Source organism: Carcharodon carcharias, chromosome 17 (genome assembly GCF_017639515.1).
Source record: "Carcharodon carcharias isolate sCarCar2 chromosome 17, sCarCar2.pri, whole genome shotgun sequence".
Taxonomy (NCBI): domain Eukaryota; kingdom Metazoa; phylum Chordata; class Chondrichthyes; order Lamniformes; family Lamnidae; genus Carcharodon; species Carcharodon carcharias.
This window is the reverse complement of record NC_054483.1, coordinates 2,958,260-2,980,884: the sequence shown is the minus strand read 5'-3', so window position 1 is coordinate 2,980,884 and position 22,625 is coordinate 2,958,260. Positions and strand designations below refer to the sequence as shown.

At 53.1% G+C, this 22,625-nt stretch overlaps 1 protein-coding gene across 1 annotated transcript in view; it reads right to left on the bottom strand.

Annotated features, from left to right (window-relative positions):
- The window catches only part of LOC121290045 (prosaposin-like), a 393,687-nt gene that overhangs the window by 191,547 nt on the left and 179,515 nt on the right, over positions 1 to 22,625 (bottom strand). Inside the window, exons 9-10 of the mRNA XM_041210192.1 lie at positions 22,069 to 22,146; positions 21,658 to 21,768 (exon numbers count right to left, since the gene is read on the bottom strand). Coding sequence (XP_041066126.1) covers positions 21,658 to 21,768; positions 22,069 to 22,146 — 189 coding nt within the window. The remainder of the gene's footprint in view (positions 1 to 21,657; positions 21,769 to 22,068; positions 22,147 to 22,625) is intronic.

Below are 22,625 nucleotides of genomic sequence, written 5' to 3'. Positions count from 1 at the left end.
TGTGCTGGGTCTCACTTTGCTGGATGTCACTGTGCTTGGTCTCACTGTGCTGGGGCTCACTGTGCTGGATGTCTCTGTGCTGGATGTCACTTTGCTGGATGTCAATGTGCTGGATGTCACTGTGCTGGGTCACTCTGCGCTGGATGTCACTGTGCTGGATGTCACTGTGCTGGATGTCACTGTGCTGGGCGTCACTATGCTGGGTCTCCCTGTGCTGGGTTTCACTTTGTTGGGTGTCACTGTGCAGGGTGTCACTCTGATGTATGTCACTGTGCTGGGTCTCACTGTGCTGGATGTCACTGTGCTGGATGTCACTGTGCTGGGTGTCACCATGCTGGGTGTCAATGTGCTGGGTCACACTGTGCTGGTTGTCACTGTGCGGGGTGTCACTGTGCTGGGTGTCACTTTGCTGGATGTCACTGTGCTGGATGTCACTGTGCTGGGTCTCACTGTGCTGGGTGTACCATGCAGGGTGTCACTGTGCTGGGTCTCACTGTGCTGGATGTCACTGTGCGGGGTGTCACTGTGCTGGGTGTCACTTTGCGGAATGTCACTGTGCTGGATGTCACTGTGCTGGGCGTCACTATGCTGGGTCTCCCTGTGCTGGGTTTCACTTTGTAGGGTGTCACTGTGCAGGGTGTCACTGTGATGTATGTCACTGTGCTGGGTCTCACTGTGTTGGATGTCACTGTGCTGGATATCACTGTGCTGGGTGTCACTGTGCTGCGTCTCACTGTGCTGGGTTGCACTTTTTTGGGTCTCACTGTGCTGGGTGTCACTGTGCTGGGTCTTACTGTGTTGGATGGCACTGTGCTGGGTGTCACTGTGCTGGATGACACTGTGCTGGATGTCACTGTGCTGGGTCTCACTGTTCTGGGTGTCACTGTGCTGAGTCTCTCTGTGCTGGATGTCACTCTGCTGGATGTCACTGTGCTGGGTATCATTGTGCTGTGTGTCACTTTGCTGGGTCTCAGTGTGCTGGATATCACTGTGCTGGATGTCACTGTGCTGGGTCTCACTGTGCTGGATGTCACTGTGCTGGATGTCACTGTGCTGGATGTCACTGTGCTTGGTCTCACTGTGCTGGGGCTCACTGTGATGGATGTCTCTGTGCTGGATGTCACTTTGCTGGATGTCAATGTGCTGGATGTCACTGTGCTGGGTCACTCTGCGCTGGATGTCACTGTGCTGGATGTCACTGTGCTGGGCGTCACTATGCTGGGTCTCCCTGTGCTGGGTTTCACTTTGTTGGGTATCACTGTGCAGGGTGTCACTCTGATGTATGTCACTGTGCTGGGTCTCATTGTGTTGGATGTCACTGTGCTGGATGTCACTGTGCGGGGTGTCACTGTGCTGGGTGTCACTTTGCTGGATGTCACTGTGCTGGATGTCACTGTGCTGGGTCTCACTGTGCTGGGTGTACCATGCAGGGTGTCACTGTGCTGGGTCTCACTGTGCTGGATGTCACTGTGCGGGGTGTCACTGTGCTGGGTGTCACTTTGCGGAATGTCACTGTGCTGGATGTCACTGTGCTGGGTCTCACTGTGCTGGTTGTCACTGTGCAGGGTCTCACTGTGCTGGGTCTCACTGTGCTTGATGTCACTGTGCTGGATGTCACATTGCTGGTTCTCACTGTGCTGCGTCTCACTGTGCTGGGTGTCACTGTGCTGGGTGTCACTGTGCTGGGGTCACTGTGCTGGATGTCACTGTGCTGGGTCTCACTGTGTTGAATGTCACTGTGTTGGATGTCACTGTGCTGGGTGTCACGGTGCGGGGTGTCACTGTGCTGGGTCTCACTGTGCTGGGTGTCACTGTGCTGGGTGTCACTGTGCTGGGTCTCACTGTGCTGGATGTCACTGTGCTGGGTCTCACTGTGCTGGATGTCATAGTGCGGGATATCACTGTGCTTGGTGTCACTGTGCTGGGTGTCACTGTGCTGGGTGTCACTGTGCTGGGTGTCACTGTGCTGAGTGTCACTGTGCTGGGTGTCACTGTGCTGGTTGTGACTGTGCTGGGTGTCACTGTGCTGGGTCTCACTGTGCTGGGTGTCACTGTGCTGGGTGTGACTGTGCTGGGTGTCACTGTGCTGGGTGTCACTGTGCTGGGTCTCACTGTGCTGGATTCACTTTGCTCGGTGTCACTGTGCTGGGTGTCACTGTGCTGCGTCTCACTGTGCTGGGTGTCACTGTGCTGGGTCTTACTGTGTTGGATGGCACTGTGCTGGGTGTCACTCTGCTGGATGACACTGTGCTGGATGTCACTGTGCTGGGTCTCACTGTTCTGGGTGTCACTGTGCTGAGTCTCTCTGTGCTGGATGTCACTCTGCTGGATGTCACTGTGCTGGGTATCATTGTGCTGTGTGTCACTTTGCTGGGTCTCAGTGTGCTGGATATCACTGTGCTGGATGTCACTGTGCTGGGTCTCACTGTGCTGGATGTCACTGTGCAGGATGTCACTGTGCTGGATGTCACTGTGCTTGGTCTCACTGTGCTGGGGCTCACTGTGATGGATGTCTCTGTGCTGGATGTCACTTTGCTGGATGTCAATGTGCTGGATGTCACTGTGCTGGGTCACTCTGCGCTGGATGTCACTGTGCTGGATGTCACTGTGCTGGGCGTCACTATGCTGGGTCTCCCTGTGCTGGGTTTCACTTTGTTGGGTATCACTGTGCAGGGTGTCACTCTGATGTATGTCACTGTGCTGGGTCTCACTGTGTTGGATGTCACTGTGCTGGATGTCACTGTGCGGGGTGTCACTGTGCTGGGTGTCACTTTGCTGGATGTCACTGTGCTGGATGTCACTGTGCTGGGTCTCACTGTGCTGGGTGTACCATGCAGGGTGTCACTGTGCTGGGTCTCACTGTGCTGGATGTCACTGTGCGGGGTGTCACTGTGCTGGGTGTCACTTTGCGGAATGTCACTGTGCTGGATGTCACTGTGCTGGGTCTCACTGTGCTGGTTGTCACTGTGCAGGGTCTCACTGTGCTGGGTCTCACTGTGCTGGGTGTCACTGTGCTGGGTGTCACTGTGCTGGGGTCACTGTGCTGGATGTCACATTGCTGGTTCTCTCTGTGCTGGGTGTCACTGTGCTGCGTCTCACTGTGCTGGGTTGCACTTTTTTGGGTCTCACTGTGCTGGGTGTCACTGTGCTGGGTCTTACTGTGTTGGATGGCACTGTGCTGGGTGTCACTGTGCTGGATGACACTGTGCTGGATGTCACTGTGCTGGGTCTCACTGTTCTGGGTGTCACTGTGCTGGGTCTCTCTGTGCTGGATGTCACTCTGCTGGATGTCACTGTGCTGGGTCTCATTGTGCTGTGTGGCATTTTGCTGGGTCTCAGTGTGCTGGATATCACTGTGCTGGATGTCACTGTGCTGGGTCTCACTGTGCTGGATGTCACTGTGCTGGATATCACTGTGCTGGATGTCACTGTGCTGGGTCTCACTTTGCTGGATGTCACTGTGCTTGGTCTCACTGTGCTGGGGCTCACTGTGCTGGATGTCTCTGTGCTGGATGTCACTTTGCTGGATGTCAATGTGCTGGATGTCACTGTGCTGGGTCACTCTGCACTGTGCTGGGTGTCACTGTGCTGCGTCTCACTGTGCTGGGTTTCACTTTTTTGCGTCTCACTGTGCTGGGTGTCACTTTGCTGGATCTCACTGTGCTGGGTTTCACTTTGTTGGGTGTCACTGTGCAGGTTTTCACTGTGATGTATGTCACTGAGCTGGGTCTCACTGTGTTGGATGTCACTGTTTTGGATGTCACTGTGCTGGTTGTCACCATGCTGGGTTTCAAGATGCTGGGTCACACTGTGCTGGTTGTCACTGTGTGGGGTGTCACTGTGCTGGGTGTCACTTTGCTGGATGTCACTGTGCTGGATGTCACTGTGCTGGGTCTCACTGTGCTGGGTGTACCATGCAGGGTGTCACTGTGCTGGGTCTCACTGTGCTGGATGTCACTGTGCGGGGTGTCACTGTGCTGGGTGTCACTTTGCGGAATGTCACTGTGCTGGATGTCACTGTGCTGGGTCTCACTGTGCTGGTTGTCACTGTGCAGGGTCTCACTGTGCTGGATGACACTGTCCTGGTATTCACTGTGCTGGATGTCACAGTGCTGGATGTCACTGTGCTGGGTCTCACTGTGCAGGATGTCACTGTGCTGGATGTCACGGTGCAGGGTGACACTGGGCTGGGTGTCAAAGTGCTGGGTCTCACTGTGTTGGATGTCACTGTGCTGGATGTCACTGTGCTGGGTCTCACTGTGCTGAATGTCACTGTGCTGGATGTCACTGTGTTGGATGTCACTGTGCTGGGCGTCACTGTGCTGGTTGTCACTGTACTGGATGTCAATGTGCTGGATGTCACTGTGCTGCGTCTCACTGTGCTTGGTCTCACTGTGCTGGATGTCACTGTGCTGGGTCTCACTATGCTGGGTGTCACTGTGCTGGGTGTCACTGTGCTTGGTCTCACTGTGCTGGATGTCACTGTGCTGGGTCTCACTGTGCTGTGTCTCACAGTGCTGGATGTCACTGTGCTGGGTGTCACTGTGCTGGGTCTCACTTTGCTTGGTTTCACTATGCTGGATGTCACTGTGCTGGGTCTCACTGTGCTGGATGTCACTGTGCTGGATGTCACTCTGCTGGGTCTCACTCTGCTGGGTCTCACTGTGCTGGGTGTCAGTGTGCTGGGTCTCACTGTGCTTGGTCTCACTATGCTGGATGTCACTGTGCTGGGTCTCATTGTGCTGGATGTCACTCTGCTGGATGTCACTTTGCTGGATGTCACTGTGCTGGATGTCACTGTGTTAGATGTCTCTGTGCTGGATGTCACTGTGCTGGTTGTCACTGTGCTGGGTCTCCCTGTGCTGGGTGTCACTGTGCTGGGTGTCACTGTGAGGGTGTCACTGTGCTGGATGTCACTGTGCTGGGTGTCAATGTGCTGGATGTCACTGTGCTGGGTGTCACTGTGCTGGGTGTCACTGCGCTGGGTGTCACTGTGCTGGATGTCACTGTGCTGGGTCACACTGTGCTGGATGTCACTTTGCTGGATTTCACTGTGCTGGATGTCACTGTGTTGGGTGTCACTGTGCAGGGTGTCACTGTGCTGGGTCTCACTGTGCTGGAAGTCACTGTGCTGGATCTCACTGTGCTGGGTCTCACTGTGCTGGGTGTCAGTGTGCTGGGTGTGACTGTGCGGGGTGTCACTGTGCTGGGTCTCACTGTGCTGGGTGTCACTGTGCTGGGTCTCACTGTGCTGGGTGTCACTGTGCTGGATGTCTCTGTGCTGAGTGTCACTGTGCTGGATGTCACTGTGCTGGGTGTCACTGTGCTGGGTGTCACTGAGCTGGATATCACTGTGCTGTGTCTCACTGTGCTGGGTGTCACTGTGCTGGGTGTCACTGTGCTGTGTCTCACTCTGCTGGATGTCACTGTGCTGGGTCTCACTGTGCTGGGTGTGAATGTGCTGGGTGTCACTGTGCTGGGTCTCACTGTGCTGGATTCACTTTGCTGGGTGCCACTGTGCTGGATATCACTCTACTGGATGTCACTGTGCTGGGTGTCACTGTGCTGCGTCTCACTGTGCTGGGTTGCACTTTTTTGGGTCTCACTGTGCTGGGTGTCACTGTGCTGGGTCTTACTGTGTTGGATGTCACTGTGCTAGGTGTCCACTGTGCTGGATGTCACTGTGCTGGCTGTCACTTTGCTGGATGTCAGTGTGCTGGGTGTCACTTTGCTGGATGTCACTGTGCTGGGTGTCACTGTGCTGGATGTCATTGTGCTGGACGTCACTGTGCTGGGTCTCACTGTGCTGTGTGTCACTATGCTGGGTCTCACTGTGTTGGATGTCTCTGTGCTGGATGTCACTGTGCTGGGTGTCACTATGCTGGGTCTCCCTGTGCTGGGTTTCACTTTGTTGGGTGTCACTGTGCTGGGTGTCTCTGTGATGTATGTCACTGTGCTGGGTCTCACTGTGTTGGATGTCACTGTGCTGGTTGTCACTGTGCTGGGTTTCATAGTGCTGGATGTCACTGTGCTTGGTGTCACTGTGCTGGTTGTCACTGTGCTGGATGTCACTGTGCTGAGTGTCACTGTGCTGGGTGTCACTGTGCTGAGTGTCACTGTGCTGGGTGTCACTGTGCTGTTATTCACTGTGCTGGATGTCACTGTGCTGGATGTCACTCTACTGGATGTCACTGTGCTGGGTGTCACTGTGCTGCCTCTCACTGTGCTGGGTTTCACTTTTTTGGGTCTCACTGTGCTGGGTGTCACTGTGCTGTTTCTCACTGTGCTGGATGTCACTGTGCTGGGTCTCACTCTGCTGGGTGTGACTGTGCTGGGTGTCACTGTGCTGGGTCTCACTGTGCTGGAGTCACTTTGCTGGGTGTCACTGTGCTGGATGTCACTCTACTGGATGTCACTGTGCTCGGTGTCACTGTGCTGCGTCTCACTGTGCTGGGTTTCACTTTTTTGGGTCTCACTGTGCTGGGTGTCACTGTGCTGGGTCTTACTGTGTTGGATGTCACTGTGCTGGGTGTCACTGTGCTGGATGTCACTGTGCTGGCTGTCACTTTGCTGGATGTCAGTGTGCTGGGTCTCACTTTGCTGGATGCCACTGTGCTGGGTGTCACTGTTTTGGATGTCATTGTGCTGGACGTCACTGTGCTGGTTCTCACTGTGCTGTGTGTCACTATGCTGGGTCTCACTGTGTTGGATGTCTCTGTGCTGGATGTCACTGTGCTGGGTGTCACTATGCTGGGTCTCCCTGTGCTGGGTTTCACTTTGTTGGGTGTCACTGTGCAGGGTGTCTCTGTGATGTATGTCACTGTGCTGGGTCTCACTGTGTTGGATGTCACTGTGCTGGTTGTCACTGTGCTGGGTGTCATAGTGCTGGATGTCACTGTGCTTGGTGTCACTGTGCTGGTTTCCACTGTGCTGGATGTCACTGTGCTGGGTGTCACTGTGCTGGGTGTCACTGTGCTGGGTGTCACTGTGCTGAGTGTCACTGTGCTGGGTGTCACTGTGCTGTTTCTCACTGTGCTGGATGTCACTGTGCTGGGTCTCACTCTGCTGGGTGTGACTGTGCTGGGTGTCACTGTGCTGGGTCTCACTGTGCTGGAGTCACTTTGCTGGGTGTCACTGTGCTGGATGTCACTCTACTGGATGTCACTGTGCTGGGTGTCACTGTGCTGCGTCTCACTGTGCTGGGTTTCACTTTTTTGGGTCTCACTGTGCTGGGTGTCACTGTGCTGTTTCTCACTGTGCTGGATGTCACTGTGCTGGGTCTCACTCTGCTGGGTGTGACTGTGCTGGGTGTCACTGTGCTGGGTCTCACTGTGCTGGAGTCACTTTGCTGGGTGTCACTGTGCTGGATGTCACTCTACTGGATGTCACTGTGCTGGGTGTCACTGTGCTGTGTCTCACTGTGCTGGGTTTCACTTTTTTGGGTCTCACTGTGCTGGGTGTCACTGTGTCTCTGTGACTGGGTTCACTTTTTTGGGTCTCACTGTGCTGGGTGTCACTGTGCTGGGTCTTACTGTGCTGGATGTCACTGTGCTGCGTGTCACTCTGCTGGATCTCACAGTGCTGGGTGTCACTGTGCTGGATGTCACTGTGCTGCGTCTCACTGTGCTGGATGTCACTGTGCTAGATGACACTGTGCTGGGTCTCACTGTGCTGTGTGTCACTTTGCTGGGTCTCACTGTGTTGGATGTCTCTGTGCTGGATGTTAATGTGCTGGTTGTCACTGTGCTGCGTCTCCCTGTGCTGGGTGTCACTGTGCTGTGCGTCACTGTGCAGGGTGTCACTGGGCTGGATGTGTCTGTGCTGGGTCTCACTGTGTTGGGTGTCACTTTGCTGTGTCTCACTGTGCTGGGTGTCACTGTGCTGGGTGTCACTGTGCTGGGTCTCACTGTGCTGGATTCACTTTGCTGGGTGCCACAGTGCTGGATGTCACTCTACTGGATGTCACTGTGCTGGGTGTCACTGTGCTGCGTCTCACTGTGCTGGGTTGCACTTTTTTGGGGCTCACTGTGCTGGGTGTCACTGTGCTGGGTCTTACTGTGTTGGATGTCACTGTGCTAGGTGTCCACTGTGCTGGATGTCACTGTGCTGGCTGTCACTTTGCTGGATGTCAGTGTGCTGGGTCTCACTTTGCTGGATGTCACTGTGCTGGGTGTCACTGTGCTGGGTCTCACTGTGCTGTGTGTCACTTTGCAGGGTCTCACTGTGTTGGATGTCTCTGTGCTGGATGTCACTGTGCTGGGCGTCACTATGCTGGGTCTCCCTGTGCTGGGTTTCACTTTGTAGGGTGTCACTGTGCAGGGTGTCCCTGTGATGTATGTCACTGTGCTGGGTCTCACTGTGTTGGATGTCACTGTGCTGGATATCTCTGTGCTGGGTGTCACTGTGCTGCGTCTCACTGTGCTGGGTTGCACTTTTTTGGGTCTCACTGTGCTGGGTGTCACTGTGCTGGGTCTTACTGTGTTGGATGGCACTGTGCTGGGTGTCACTGTGCTGGATGACACTGTGCTGGATGTCACTGTGCTGGGTCTCACTGTTCTGGGTGTCACTGTGCTGGGTCTCTCTGTGCTGGATGTCACTCTGCTGGATGTCACTGTGCTGGGTCTCATTGTGCTGTGTGTCACTTTGCTGGGTCTCAGTGTGCTGGATATCACTGTGCTGGTTCTCAGTGTGCTGGGTCTCACTGTGCTGGATGTCACTGTGCTGGATGTCAATGTGCTGGATGTCACTGTGCTGGGTCTCACTTTGCTGGATGTCACTGTGCTGGGTCTCACTGTGCTGGGTCTCACTGTTCTGGATGTCTCTGTGCTGGATGTCACTTTGCTGGATGTCACTGTGCTGGGTCTCACTGTGCTGTGTGTCACTATGCTGGGTGTCACTGTGTTGGATGTCTCTGTGCTGGATGTCACTGTGCTGGGTGTCACTATGCTGGGTTTCCCTGTGCTGGGTTTCACTGTGTTGGGTGTCACTGTGCAGGGTGTCTCTGTGATGTATGTCACTGTGCTGGGTCTCACTGTGTTGGATTTCACTTTGCTGGATGTCACTGTGCTGGGTGTCACCATGCTGGGTGTCAATGTGCTGGGTCACACTGTGCTGGATGTCACTGTGCAGGGTGTCACTATGCTGGGTGTCACTTTGCTGGATGTCACTGTGCTGGATGTCACTGTGCTGGGTCTCACTGTGCTGGGTGTCACCATGCTGGGTGTCACTGTGCTGGTTCTCACTGTGCTGGATGTCACTGTGCGGGGTGTCACTGTGCTGGGTGTCACTTTGCTGGATGTCACTGTGCTGTGCGTCACTGTGCAGGGTGTCACTGGGCTGGATGTGTCTGTGCTGGGTCTCACTGTGTTGGATGTCACTGTGCTGGATGTCACGATGCTGGGTGTCACTGTGCTGGGTGTCAATGTGCTGGGTGTCACTGTGCTGGATGTCAATGTGCTGGATGTCACTGTGCTGCGTCTCACGGTGCTGGACGTCACTGTCCTGGTTTTCACTGTGCTGGATGTCAATGTGTTGGATGTCAATGTGCTGGATGTCACTGTGCTGGATGTCACTGTGCTGGATGTCAATGTGCTGGATGTCACTGTGCTGGATGTCAATGTGCTGGATGTCACTGTGCTGCGTCACACTGTGCTGGATGTCACTGTGCTGGGTGTCACTATGCTGGGTGTCACTGTGCTGGGTGTCACTGTGCTTGGTCTCACTGTGCTGGATGTCACTGTGCTGGGTCTCACTGTGCTGTGTCTCAAAGTGCTGGATGTCACTGTGCTGAGTGTCACTGTGCTGGGTGTCACTGTGCTTGGTTTCACTATGCTGGATGTCACTGTGCTGGGTCTCACTGTGCTGGATGTCACTGTGCTGGATGTCACTCTGCTGGGTCTCACTGTGCTGGGTGTCAGTGTGCTGGGTCTCACTGTGCTTGGTCTCACTATGCTGGATGTCACTGTGCTGGGTCTCACTGTGCTGGATATCACTGTGTTAGATGTCTCTGTGCTGGATGTCACTGTGTTAGATGTATCTGTGCTGGATGTCACTGTGCTGGTTGTCACTGTGCTGGGTCTCCCTGTGCTGGGTGTCACTGTGCTGGGTGTCACTGTGCAGGGTGTCACTGTGCTGGATGTCACTGTGCTGGGTGTCAATGTGCTGGATGTCACGGTGCTGGGTGTCATTGTGCTGGGTGTCAATGTGCTGGGTCTCACTGTGTTGGATGTCACTCTGCTGGATGCCACTGCGCTGGGTGTCACTGTGCTGGATGTCACTGTGCTGGGTCACACTGTGCTGGATGTCACTTTGCTGCATTTCACTGTGCTGGATGTCACAGTGCTGGATGTCACTGTGCTGGGTCTGACTGTGCTGAATGTCACTGTGCTGGATGTCACTGTGTTGGATGTCACTGTGCTGGGTGTCACTGTGCTGGTTGTCAATGTGCTGGATGTCACATTGCTGGTTCTCACTGTGCTGCGTCTCACAGTGCTGGGTGTCACTGTGCTGGGTGTCACTGTGCTGGGGTCACTGTGCTGGATGTCACTGTGCTGGGTCTCACTGTGTTGAATGTCACTGTGTTGGATGTCACTGTGCTGGGTGTCACGGTGCGGGGTGTCACTGTGCTGGGTCTCACTGTGCTGGGTGTCACTGTGCTGGGTGTCACTGTGCTGGGTCTCACTGTGCTGGATGTCACTGTGCTGGGTCTCACTGTGCTGGATGTCATAGTGCGGGATATCACTGTGCTTGGTGTCACTGTGCTGGGTGTCACTGTGCTGGGTGTCACTGTGCTGAGTGTCACTGTGCTGGGTGTCACTGTGCTGGGTGTGACTGTGCTGGGTGTCACTGTGCTGGGTCTCACTGTGCTGGGTGTCACTGTGCTGGGTGTGACTGTGCTGGGTGTCACTGTGCTGGGTGTCACTGTGCTGGGTCTCACTGTGCTGGATTCACTTTGCTCGGTGTCACTGTGCTGGGTGTCACTGTGCTGCGTCTCACTGTGCTGGGTTTCACTTTTTTGCGTCTCACTGTGCTGGGTGTCACTTTGCTGGATCTCACTGTGCTGGGTTTCACTTTGTTGGGTGTCACTGTGCAGGTTTTCACTGTGATGTATGTCACTGTGCTGGGTCTGACTGTGTTGGATGTCACTGTTTTGGATGTCACTGTGCTGGTTGTCACCATGCTGGGTTTCAATATGCTGGGTCACACTGTGCTGGTTGTCACTGTGCGGGGTGTCACTGTGCTGGGTGTCACTTTGCTGGATGTCACTGTGCTGGATGTCACTGTGCTGGGTCTCACTGTGCTGGGTGTACCATGCAGGGTGTCACTGTGCTGGGTCTCACTGTGCTGGATGTCACTTTGCGGAATGTCACTGTGCTGGATGTCACTGTGCTGGGTCTCACTGTGCTGGTTGTCACTGTGCAGGGTCTCACTGTGCTGGATGACACTGTCCTGGTATTCACTGTGCTGGATGTCACAGTGCTGGATGTCACTGTGCTGGGTCTCACTGTGCAGGATGTCACTGTGCTGGATGTCACGGTGCAGGGTGTCACTGGGCTGGGTGTCAAAGTGCTGGGTCTCACTGTGTTGGATGTCACTGTGCTGGATGTCACTGTGCTGGGTCTCACTGTGCTGAATGTCACTGTGCTGGATGTCACTGTGTTGGATGTCACTGTGCTGGGCGTCACTGTGCTGGTTGTCACTGTACTGGATGTCAATGTGCTGGATGTCACTGTGCTGCGTCTCACTGTGCTTGGTCTCACTGTGCTGGATGTCACTGTGCTGGGTCTCACTATGCTGGGTGTCACTGTGCTGGGTGTCACTGTGCTTGGTCTCACTGTGCTGGATGTCACTGTGCTGGGTCTCACTGTGCTGTGTCTCACAGTGCTGGATGTCACTGTGCTGGGTGTCACTGTGCTGGGTCTCACTTTGCTTGGTTTCACTATGCTGGATGTCACTGTGCTGGGTCTCACTGTGCTGGATGTCACTGTGCTGGATGTCACTCTGCTGGGTCTCACTCTGCTGGGTCTCACTGTGCTGGGTGTCAGTGTGCTGGGTCTCACTGTGCTTGGTCTCACTATGCTGGATGTCACTGTGCTGGGTCTCATTGTGCTGGATGTCACTCTGCTGGATGTCACTTTGCTGGATGTCACTGTGCTGGATGTCACTGTGTTAGATGTCTCTGTGCTGGATGTCACTGTGCTGGTTGTCACTGTGCTGGGTCTCCCTGTGCTGGGTGTCACTGTGCTGGGTGTCACTGTGAGGGTGTCACTGTGCTGGATGTCACTGTGCTGGGTGTCAATGTGCTGGATGTCACTGTGCTGGGTGTCACTGTGCTGGGTGTCACTGCGCTGGGTGTCACTGTGCTGGATGTCACTTTGCTGGATTTCACTGTGCTGGATGTCACTGTGTTGGGTGTCACTGTGCAGGGTGTCACTGTGCTGGGTCTCACTGTGCTGGAAGTCACTGTGCTGGATCTCACTGTGCTGGGTCTCACTGTGCTGGGTGTCAGTGTGCTGGGTGTGACTGTGCGGGGTGTCACTGTGCTGGGTCTCACTGTGCTGGGTGTCACTGTGCTGGATGTCTCTGTGCTGAGTGTCACTGTGCTGGATGTCACTGTGCTGGGTGTCACTGTGCTGGGTGTCACTGAGCTGGATATCACTGTGCTGTGTCTCATTGTGCTGGGTGTCACTGTGCTGGGTGTCACTGTGCTGGGTCTCACTGTGCTGGATTCACTTTGCTGGGTGCCACTGTGCTGGATGTCACTCTACTGGATGTCACTGTGCTGGGTGTCACTGTGCTGCGTCTCACTGTGCTGGGTTGCACTTTTTTGGGGCTCACTGTGCTGGGTGTCACTGTGCTGGGTCTTACTGTGTTGGATGTCACTGTGCTAGGTGTCCACTGTGCTGGATGTCACTGTGCTGGCTGTCACTTTGCTGGATGTCAGTGTGCTGGGTCTCACTTTGCTGGATGTCACTGTGCTGGGTGTCACTGTGCTGGATGTCATTGTGCTGGACGTCACTGTGCTGGGTCTCACTGTGCTGTGTGTCACTATGCTGGGTCTCACTGTGTTGGATGTCTCTGTGCTGGATGTCACTGTGCTGGGTGTCACTATGCTGGGTCTCCCTGTGCTGGGTTTCACTTTGTTGGGTGTCACTGTGCAGGGTGTCTCTGTGATGTATGTCACTGTGCTGGGTCTCACTGTGTTGGATGTCACTGTGCTGGTTGTCACTGTGCTGGGTGTCATAGTGCTGGATGTCACTGTGCTTGGTGTCACTGTGCTGGTTTTCACTGTGCTGGATGTCACTGTGCTGGGTGTCACTGTGCTGGGTGTCACTGTGCTGGGTATCACTGTGCTGAGTGTCACTGTGCTGGGTGTCACTGTGCTGTTTCTCACTGTGCTGGATGTCACTGTGCTGGGTCTCACTCTGCTGGGTGTGACTGTGCTGGGTGTCACTGTGCTGGGTCTCACTGTGCTGGAGTCACTTTGCTGGGTGTCACTGTGCTGGATGTCACTCTACTGGATGTCACTGTGCTGGGTGTCACTGTGCTGCGTCTCACTGTGCTGGGTTTCACTTTTTTGGGTCTCACTGTGCTGGGTGTCACTGTGCTGTTTCTCACTGTGCTGGATGTCACTGTGCTGGGTCTCACTCTGCTGGGTGTGACTGTGCTGGGTGTCACTGTGCTGGATGTCACTCTACTGGATGTCACTGTGCTGGGTGTCACTGTGCTGCGTCTCACTGTGCTGGGTTTCACTTTTTTGGGTCTCACTGTGCTGGGTGTCACTGTGCTGGGTCTTACTGTGCTGGATGTCACTGTGCTGCGTGTCACTCTGCTGGATCTCACAGTGCTGGGTGTCACTGTGCTGGATGTCACTGTGCTGCGTCTCACTGTGCTGGATATCACTGTGCTAGATGACACTGTGCTGGGTCTCACTGTGCTGTGTGTCACTTTGCTGGGTCTCACTGTGTTGGATGTCTCTGTGCTGGATGTTAATGTGCTGGTTGTCACTGTGCTGCGTCTCCCTGTGCTGGGTGTCACTGTGCTGTGCGTCACTGTGCAGGGTGTCACTGGGCTGGATGTGTCTGTGCTGGGTCTCACTGTGTTGGATGTCACTGTGCTGGATGTCACGATGCTGGGTGTCACTGTGCTGGGTGTCAATGTGCTGGGTGTCACTGTGCTGGATGTCAATGTGCTGGATGTCACTGTGCTGCGTCTCACGGTGCTGGATGTCACTGTCCTGGTTTTCACTGTGCTGGATGTCAATGTGTTGGATGTCAATGTGCTGGATGTCACTGTGCTGGATGTCACTGTGCTGGATGTCAATGTGCTGGATGTCACTGTGCTGGATGTCAATGTGCTGGATGTCACTGTGCTGCGTCTCACTGTGCTGGATGTCACTGTGCTGGGTGTCACTATGCTGGGTGTCACTGTGCTGGGTGTCACTGTGCTTGGTCTCACTGTGCTGGATGTCACTGTGCTGGGTCTCACTGTGCTGTGTCTCAAAGTGCTGGATGTCACTGTGCTGAGTGTCACTGTGCTGGGTGTCACTGTGCTTGGTTTCACTATGCTGGATGTCACTGTGCTGGGTCTCACTGTGCTGGATGTCACTGTGCTGGATGTCACTCTGCTGGGTCTCACTGTGCTGGGTGTCAGTGTGCTGGGTCTCACTGTGCTTGGTCTCACTATGCTGGATGTCACTGTGCTGGGTCTCACTGTGCTGGATATCACTGTGTTAGATGTCTCTGTGCTGGATGTCACTGTGTTAGATGTCTCTGTGCTGGATGTCACTGTGCTGGTTGTCACTGTGCTGGGTCTCCCTGTGCTGGATGTCTCTGTGCTGGATGTCACTGTGCTCGTTCTCACTGTGCTGGATGTCACTTTGCTCGATGTCACTGTGCTGGATGTCACTGTTCTGGGTCTCACTGTGCTGGATGTCCATGTGCTGGATATCACTGTGCTGCATGTCAGTTTGCTGGGTCTCACTTTGCTGGATGTCACTGTGCTGGTTTTCACAGTGCTGGGTCTCAAGTGCTGGGTGTCACTGTGCTGGATGTCACTTTGCTGGGTCTCAATGTGCTGGGTGTCACTTTGCTGGGTCTCACTGTGTTGCATGTCACTGTGCTGGATGTCACTGTGCTGGGTGTCACTGTGCTGGGTCTCACTGTGCTGGGTCTCACTGTGCTGGGTTTCTCTGTGCTGGGTGTCGCTCTGCTGGATGTCACTGTGCTGGTTCTCACTGTGTTGGATGTCACTGTGTTGGATGTCACTGTGCTGGGTTTCACTGTGCTGGGTGTCACTGTGCTGGGTCTCACTGTGCTGGGAGTCACTGTGCTGGGTCTCACTGTGCTGGATGTCACTGTGCTGGTTGTCACTGTGCTGGATGTCACTGTGCTGGGTGTCACTGTGCTGGGTGTCACTGTGCTGGGTCTCACTGTGCTGAGTGTCACTGTGCTGGGTGTCACTGTGCTGTGTCTCACTGTGCTGGAGGTCACTGTGCTGGGTCTCACTGTGCTGGGTGTGACTCTACTGGATGTCACTGTGCTGGGTGTCACTGTGCTGCGTCTCACTGTGCTGGGTTTCACTTTTTTGGGTCTCACTGTGCTGGGTGTCACTGTGCTGGCTCTCACTGTTCTGGGTGTCACTGTGCTTGGTCTCTCTGTGCTGGATGTCCCTGTGCTGGGTGTCACTGTGTTGGATTTCACTGTGCTGGATGCCACTGTGCTGGGTTTCACTGTAATGAATGTCACTGTGCTGGATGTCACTGTGCTGGGTCTCATTGTGCTGTGTGTCACTTTGCTGGGTCTCAGTGTGCTGGATGTCACTGTGCTGGATGTCACTGTGCTGGGTCTCACTGTGCTGGATGTCACTGTGCTGGATGTCACTGTGCTGGATATCTCTGTGCTTGGTCTCACTGTGCTGGGTCTCACTGTGCTGGATGTCTCTGTGCTGGATGTCACTGTGCTCGTTCTCACTGTGCTGGATGTCACTTTGCTCGATGTCACTGTGCTGGATGTCACTGTTCTGGGTCTCACTGTGCTGGATGTCCATGTGCTGGATGTCAGTGTGCTGGATGTCAGTGTGCTGGGTCTCACTTTGCTGGATGTCACTGTGCTGGATGTCTCTGTGCTGGGCCTCACTGTGCTGTATGTCATTGTGCTGGATGTCACTGTGCTGGGTCTCACTGCGCTGTGTGTCACTTTGCTGGGTTTCACTCTGTTGGATGTCTCTGTGCTGGATGTCACTGTGCTGGGTGTCACTATGCTGGGTCTCCCTGTGCTGGGTGTCACTGTGTTGGGTGTCACTGTGCAGGGTGTCACTGTGATGTATGTCACTGTGCTGGGTCTCACTGTGTTGGATGTCACTGTGCTGGATGTCACTGTGCTCGTTGTCACCATGCTGGGTGTAAATGTGCTGGTTCACACTGTGCTGGGTGTCACTGTGCTGGGTGTCACTTTGCTGGATGTCACTATGCTGGATGTCACTGTGCTGGGTCTCACTGTGCTGGTTGTCACTGTGCAGGGTCTCACTGTGCTGGATGACACTGTCCTGGTTTTCACTGTGCTGAGTCTCTCTGTGCTGGGTGTCACCATGCTGGATGTCACTGTGCTGGGTCTCACTGTGCTGGGTGTCACTGTGCTGGGTCTCACTGTGCTGGGTCTCACTGTGCTGGGTGGCACTGTGTTGGGTGTCACTGTGCTGGGTCTCACTGTGCTTGGTCTCACTGTGCTGGATGTCACTGTGCTGGGTCTCACTGTGCTGGATGTCACTGTGCTGGATGTCAGTCTGCTGGGTCTCACTCTGCTGGGTGTCACTCTGCTGGATGTCACTGTGCTGGGTCTCACTGTGCTGGATGTCACTTTGCTGGATGTCACTGTGCTTGATTTCACTGTGTTGGGTGTCACTGTGCAGGGTTTCACTTTGCTGGCTCTCACTGTGCTGGATGTCACTGCGCTGTATGTCACTGTGCTGGATGTCACTGTGCTTGGTGTCACTGTGCAGCGTGTCACTGTGTTGGATTTCACTGTGCTGGATGTCACTGTGCTGTGTCTCACTGTGCTGGATGTCACTGTGCTGGATGTCACTTTGCTGGGTGTTACTGTGCACGGTGTCAGTGTGCTGTATGTCTCTGTGCTGGATGTCACTTTGCTGGGTGTTACTGTGCTGGGTGTCACTCTGCTGGATGTCACTTTGCTGAGTGTCACTCTGCAGGGTGTCACTGTGCTGGGTCCGGCTGTGCTGGATGTCACTGTGCTGGGTCTCACTGTGCTGGATGTCACGGTGCTGGGTGTCACTGTGCTGGATGTCACTGTGCTGGATTTCACTGTGCTGGGTCTGACTGTGCTGGGTCTCACTGTGCTGGATGTCACTTTGCTGAGTGTCACTCTGCAGGGTGTCACTGTGCTGGGTCCTGCTGTGCTGGATGTCACTGTGCTGGGTCTCACTGTGCTGGATGTCACTGTGCTGGGTCTCACTGTGCTGGATGTCACTGTGCTGGGTCTCACTGTGCTGGATGTCACTGTGCTGGGTCTCACTGTGCTGGATGTCACTGTGCTGGGTCTCACTGTGCTGGATGTCACTGTGCTGGGTCTCACTTTGCTGGATGTCACTGTGCTGGGTCTCACTTTGCTGGATGTCACTGTGCTGGGTGTCACTGTGCTGGATGTCACTGTGCTGGATGTCACTGTGCTGGGTGTCACTGTGCTGGGTTTCACTGTGCTGAATGTCACTGTGCTGGTTTTCACTGTGCTGGATGTCACTGTGCTGGATGTCACTGTGCTGGATGTCACTGTGCTGTGTCTCACTGTGCTGGGTCTCACTGTGCTGGATTTCACTGTGCTGGGTCTCACTGTGCTGGGTGTCCCTATGCTGGGTGTCACTGTGCTTGGTCTCACTGTGCTGGATGTCACTCTGCTGGGTCTCACTGTGCTGGGTCTCACTGTGCTGGGTGTCACTTTGCTGGGTGTCACTGTGCTGGGTCTCACTGTGCTTGGTCTCACTGTGCTGGATGTCACTGTGCTGGGTCTCACTGTGCTGGATGTCACTGTGCTGGATGTCACTCTGCTGGGTCTCACTCTGCTGGGTGTCACTGTGCTGGGTCACACTGTGCTGGATGTCACTTTGCTGGATGTCACTGTGCTGGATTTCACTGTGTTGGGTGTCACTGTGCAGGGTTTCACTGTGCTGGCTCTCACTGTGTTGGATGTCAATGTGCTGGATGTCACTGTGCTGGATGTCACTGTGCTGGGTCTCACTGTGCTGGATGTCACCGTGCTGGATGTCACTGTGCTGGGCGTCACTGTGCAGGTTGTCACTGTGCTGGATTTCACTGTGCTGGGTTTCACTGTGCTGGGTCTCACTGTGCTGGGTCTCACTGTGCTGGATGTCACTGTGCTGGATGTCACTGTGCTGGATGTCAGTGTGCTGGGTGTCACTGTGCTGGGTGTCACTGTGCTGAGTGTCACTGTGCTGGGTGTCACTGTGCTGGGTGTCACTGTGCTGGATGTCACTGTGCTGGGTGTCACTGTGCTGGATGTCAGTGTGCTGGGTGTCACTGTGCTGGGTGTCACTGTGTTGGATGTCACTGTTCTGGGTGTCACTGTGCTGTGTGTCACTGTGCTGGGTCTCACTGTGCTGGATGTCACTGTGCTGAATGTCACTGTGCTGGGCGTCACTGTGCAGGTTGTCACTGTGCTGGATTTCACTGTGCTGGGTTTCACTGTGCTGGGTCTCACTGTGTTGGGTCTCACTGTGCTGGATGTCACTGTGTTGGATGTCACTGTGCTGGGTCTCACTGTGCTGGGTTTCATTGTGCTTGGTCTCACTGTGCTGGATGTCACTGTGCTGGGTGTCACTGTGCTGGGTCTCACTGTGCTGGATGTCACTGTGCTGGGTGTCACTGTGCTGGGTCTCACTGTTCTGGATGTCACTGTGCTGGGTCTCACTGTGCTGGGTCTCACTGTGCTGGGTGTCACTCTGCTGGGTGTCACTGTGCTGGATGTCACTCTGCTGGATGTAACTTTGATGATGAGGCAGGTGACGTTTCATCCCCTGGAAAACCGGCTTCTTCATCCCAGTTTTTGTTTCTTTGATCTTTGCTGTGCCTGTTGCCTGATCCTTGAATGGAGATGAATTGTGGTGGAGAAGAAACAGATTCACATCAGGTTCCTCACAGTTTCTGCCTCACATATCATTGCCACCTTGTCTGAGACCATATTCCATCACCAAGATGGTTGCCTCATGCTCCTTATATTTGGATTGCTCTTCCCGCACTGTCCGTCAAATTGTACTACTTGCTTTCTCGCAATATCCATTATCTCCTAGTCAGCAACAGACAGGAGCCTGAGGTCAGGACTTCCCCTCCTGTCTTTCTGCTGTGTATTTTGGGTCTGTGTATTGTGGGTCTGTGTATTGTGGGTCTGTGTATTGTGGGTCTGTGCATGGTCGCTCTGTGTATTGTGGGTCTGTGCATTGTGGGTTTGTGTATTGTGGTTCTGTGTTTTGTGGGTCTGTGTATTGTGGGTCTGTGTTTTGTGTGTCTGTGTATTGTGGTTCTGTGTTTTGTGGGTCTGTGTATTGTGGGTCTGTGTTTTGTGGGTCTGTGTATTGTGGTTCTGTGTTTTGTAGGTCTGTGTATTGTGGGTCTGTGTATTGTGGGTTTGTGCATTGTGGTTCTGTGTATTGTGGTTCTGTGCATGTTGGGTCTGTGTATTGTGGTTCTGTGTTTTATGGGTCTATGTATTGTGGTTCTGTGTTTTGTGGGTCTGTGTATTTTGGGTCTGTGTATTGTGGGTCTGTGTATTGTGGGTCTGTGCATTGTGGGTCTGTGTATTGTGGTTCTGTGTTTTGTGGGTCTGTGTTTTGTGGGTCTGTGTTTTGTGGGTCTGTGTATTGTGGTTCTGTGTTTTGTGGGTCTGTGTATTGTGGGTCTGTATATTGTGGGTCTGTGCATTGTGGGTCTGTGTATTGTGGTTCTGTGCATTGTGGGTCTGTGTATTGTGGGTCTGTGTTTTGTGGGTCTGTGTATTGTGGTTCTGTGTTTTGTGGGTCTGTGTATTGTGGGTCTGTGTATTGTGGGTCTGTGCATTGTGGTTCTGTGTATTGTGGTTCTGTGCATTGTGGGTCTGTGTATTGTGGTTCTGTGTTTTGTGGGTCTGTGTATTGTGGTTCTGTGTTTTGTGTGTCTGTGTATTGTGGTTCTGTGTTTTGTGGGTCTGTGTATTGTGGGTCTGTGTATTGTGGGTCTGTGTATTGTGGTTCTGTGTTTTGTGGGTCTGTGTACTGTGGGTCTGTGTGTTGTGGGTCTGTGCATTTTGGTTCTGTGTTTTGTGGGTCTGTGTATTGTGGGTCTGTATATTGTGGGTCTGTGCATTGTGGTTCTGTGTATTGTGGTTCTGTGCATTGTGGGTCTGTGTATTGTGGTTCTGGGTTTTGTGAGTCTGTGTATTGTGGTTCTGTGTTTTGTGGGTCTGTGTATTGTGGTTCTGTGTTTTGTGGGTCTGTGTATTGTGGGTCTGTGTATTGTGTGTCTGTGCATGGTCGCTCTGTGTATTGTGGGTCTGTGTAAGTGCAGTGTTAGTGACACCTGAAGCCCTTGTCTATATGAATCCTTGTCACACATACCGGCCTCTCGGTCCTACTTTGCGTCCAGGCACACAAAGTCAAACTCCAAGCAACTTGGCCTCATTGGCCCTGTGGCATTAAGGCTGATTATGCATTCACTCTGCTGGCAAAGTTGCCCACTTGCATACGTACCTCATGGGTGACCCCATAAGTGAGTCCTGTTGAAGGTGTGACACTAGCACTTACCCAAGGTGGATTGGAGAAAGTCACTAACCTGTTTTCTGCAATGTCCTGCTGCCTGGTCCCCATGGATGCTCACCTTCTCTGACCAGCTTTGTATAAGCTGCCTTGGTCAGACCAGGCTTTCTGATGCTGTCTGCAGGAGAGAGCAGCTCCCCCCTTGTCCCTGATGGCTGGAGAAAGAACTTCAGGGAGGCGTTGCTGAACGATGGGGCTGGTCTGACTCAGCGCTCGGTCATAGCAGATCTGATGGGGCCTTTGCAAATAGAATCTTGCACTCTGTAACACTGCAGCATCCTGGCAATGATAGATATCCTCCCGGACAGGAAGCCTTCAATAGCCCAGCCATAGCTGCAGTGTGTTCACCGCTGAATCACATTTGTGATTTCATTTGGTCACAGAGTGCAGATAAACAGATGGCGAATGCAAAATCAAAATCTCTAATTGAGGCGTCAGGCAAACAGCCCCACAGCTCAAATCTACTTTGCAAACATGAAAGGAAAATCACCTGAAATTCTGTTTCACAACGTCACGTGAAAGATAATCTTTCGATGCTGTACGAGGATTTAGCAAGCCTGCTTTCACTGCCCACACGTTCCTGTGATAACTGGTGTGAACAGTATATATGAAAGTCCTTTATCACTAGGCCAGGAATTAACCATGATCGCAATGTGAAGAGAGAGTATGTCTGCGCAAACCCAGACTTGTGGAATCAAAATAAGATATAAGTGCAAAAGTCAATTGGTAATAAATATAACACACAGCCTTTAAATCAGATTTGATTGTCATCCACTATCTGTTGTCTATGAATCTTTACTCATTGCCATTCATTACACAGAGGATTGAAGTTATACTTACTTTACACCGGGTGGCACTTTCCCAGGTCTGGCACCAGTGTGATGGTGCCCAGGTGCACTCATCGCGTCCAAGCAATACTGCCTCCACTTTTCTTACACAGAAATCCAGTTCCTGGCAGTAAATACATAATGATGGTACTGGGTGAGGCCTATTCCTGAATGAACATATGTCTATACAGCTCTCTGAGAGATCAAACACAGGATACACTTTGCTGGTTTTACCAGATAGAGGAAGCAGTGAGCCAGAGGATGCTAGCAGAAATTTAATTTTAACAAGAAGATATCTGAAGTAGAACAATACAGCACAGAAGGCAGCCATTTGGCCCATTGCTCTTTACATGAATTACCAGATCACCCTCTCTCTGATCGTGCAATATTTGGAGAATGAGAGTACTAATCTTCATACAATTACCCCACAAAGATCTTTGTCCTCCTGATTCTGAAGAAGATTGCTGAGCTGGGCTTTATGGGAGTGGATAAAGTCTTCACACTATAAGAACCAGATTAAATAAGAAAGAAAATCAGCCAATCCCATTCTCGTACAACTAATGGCTTCAATGTTCTTCATGTCTAAGTGGCTTACACAATGGGGCCAGAACAGAAACAGAAAGCAAGAGCGAAAACCACAAAGCAACAACTATTTATTATAGATCATAGTATATATCTATCTTACTCATATAGCGTCTTCAATGTAATAAAATGTCCCAGGGTGCTTTGCAGGAGCTTCTGAAAGCAAAATGTGACACTGAGCCACATAAGATAACATTAAAGCTTGGTTAAAGAGGTAGGTATTAAGAGGTGTCTCAAAAGGAAGAAAGAGAAGTAGAGATGTGCAGAGGTTTGTGGAGGGAATTTCAGAGCTTAGGGACCAGGCAGCTGTAGGCACAGCCACACATGGTGGAGCGATTCTAATCAGGGAATGTCGAAGGTAGAATTAGAAGAGTATAGTTTCATCAGACTGGAGATTAC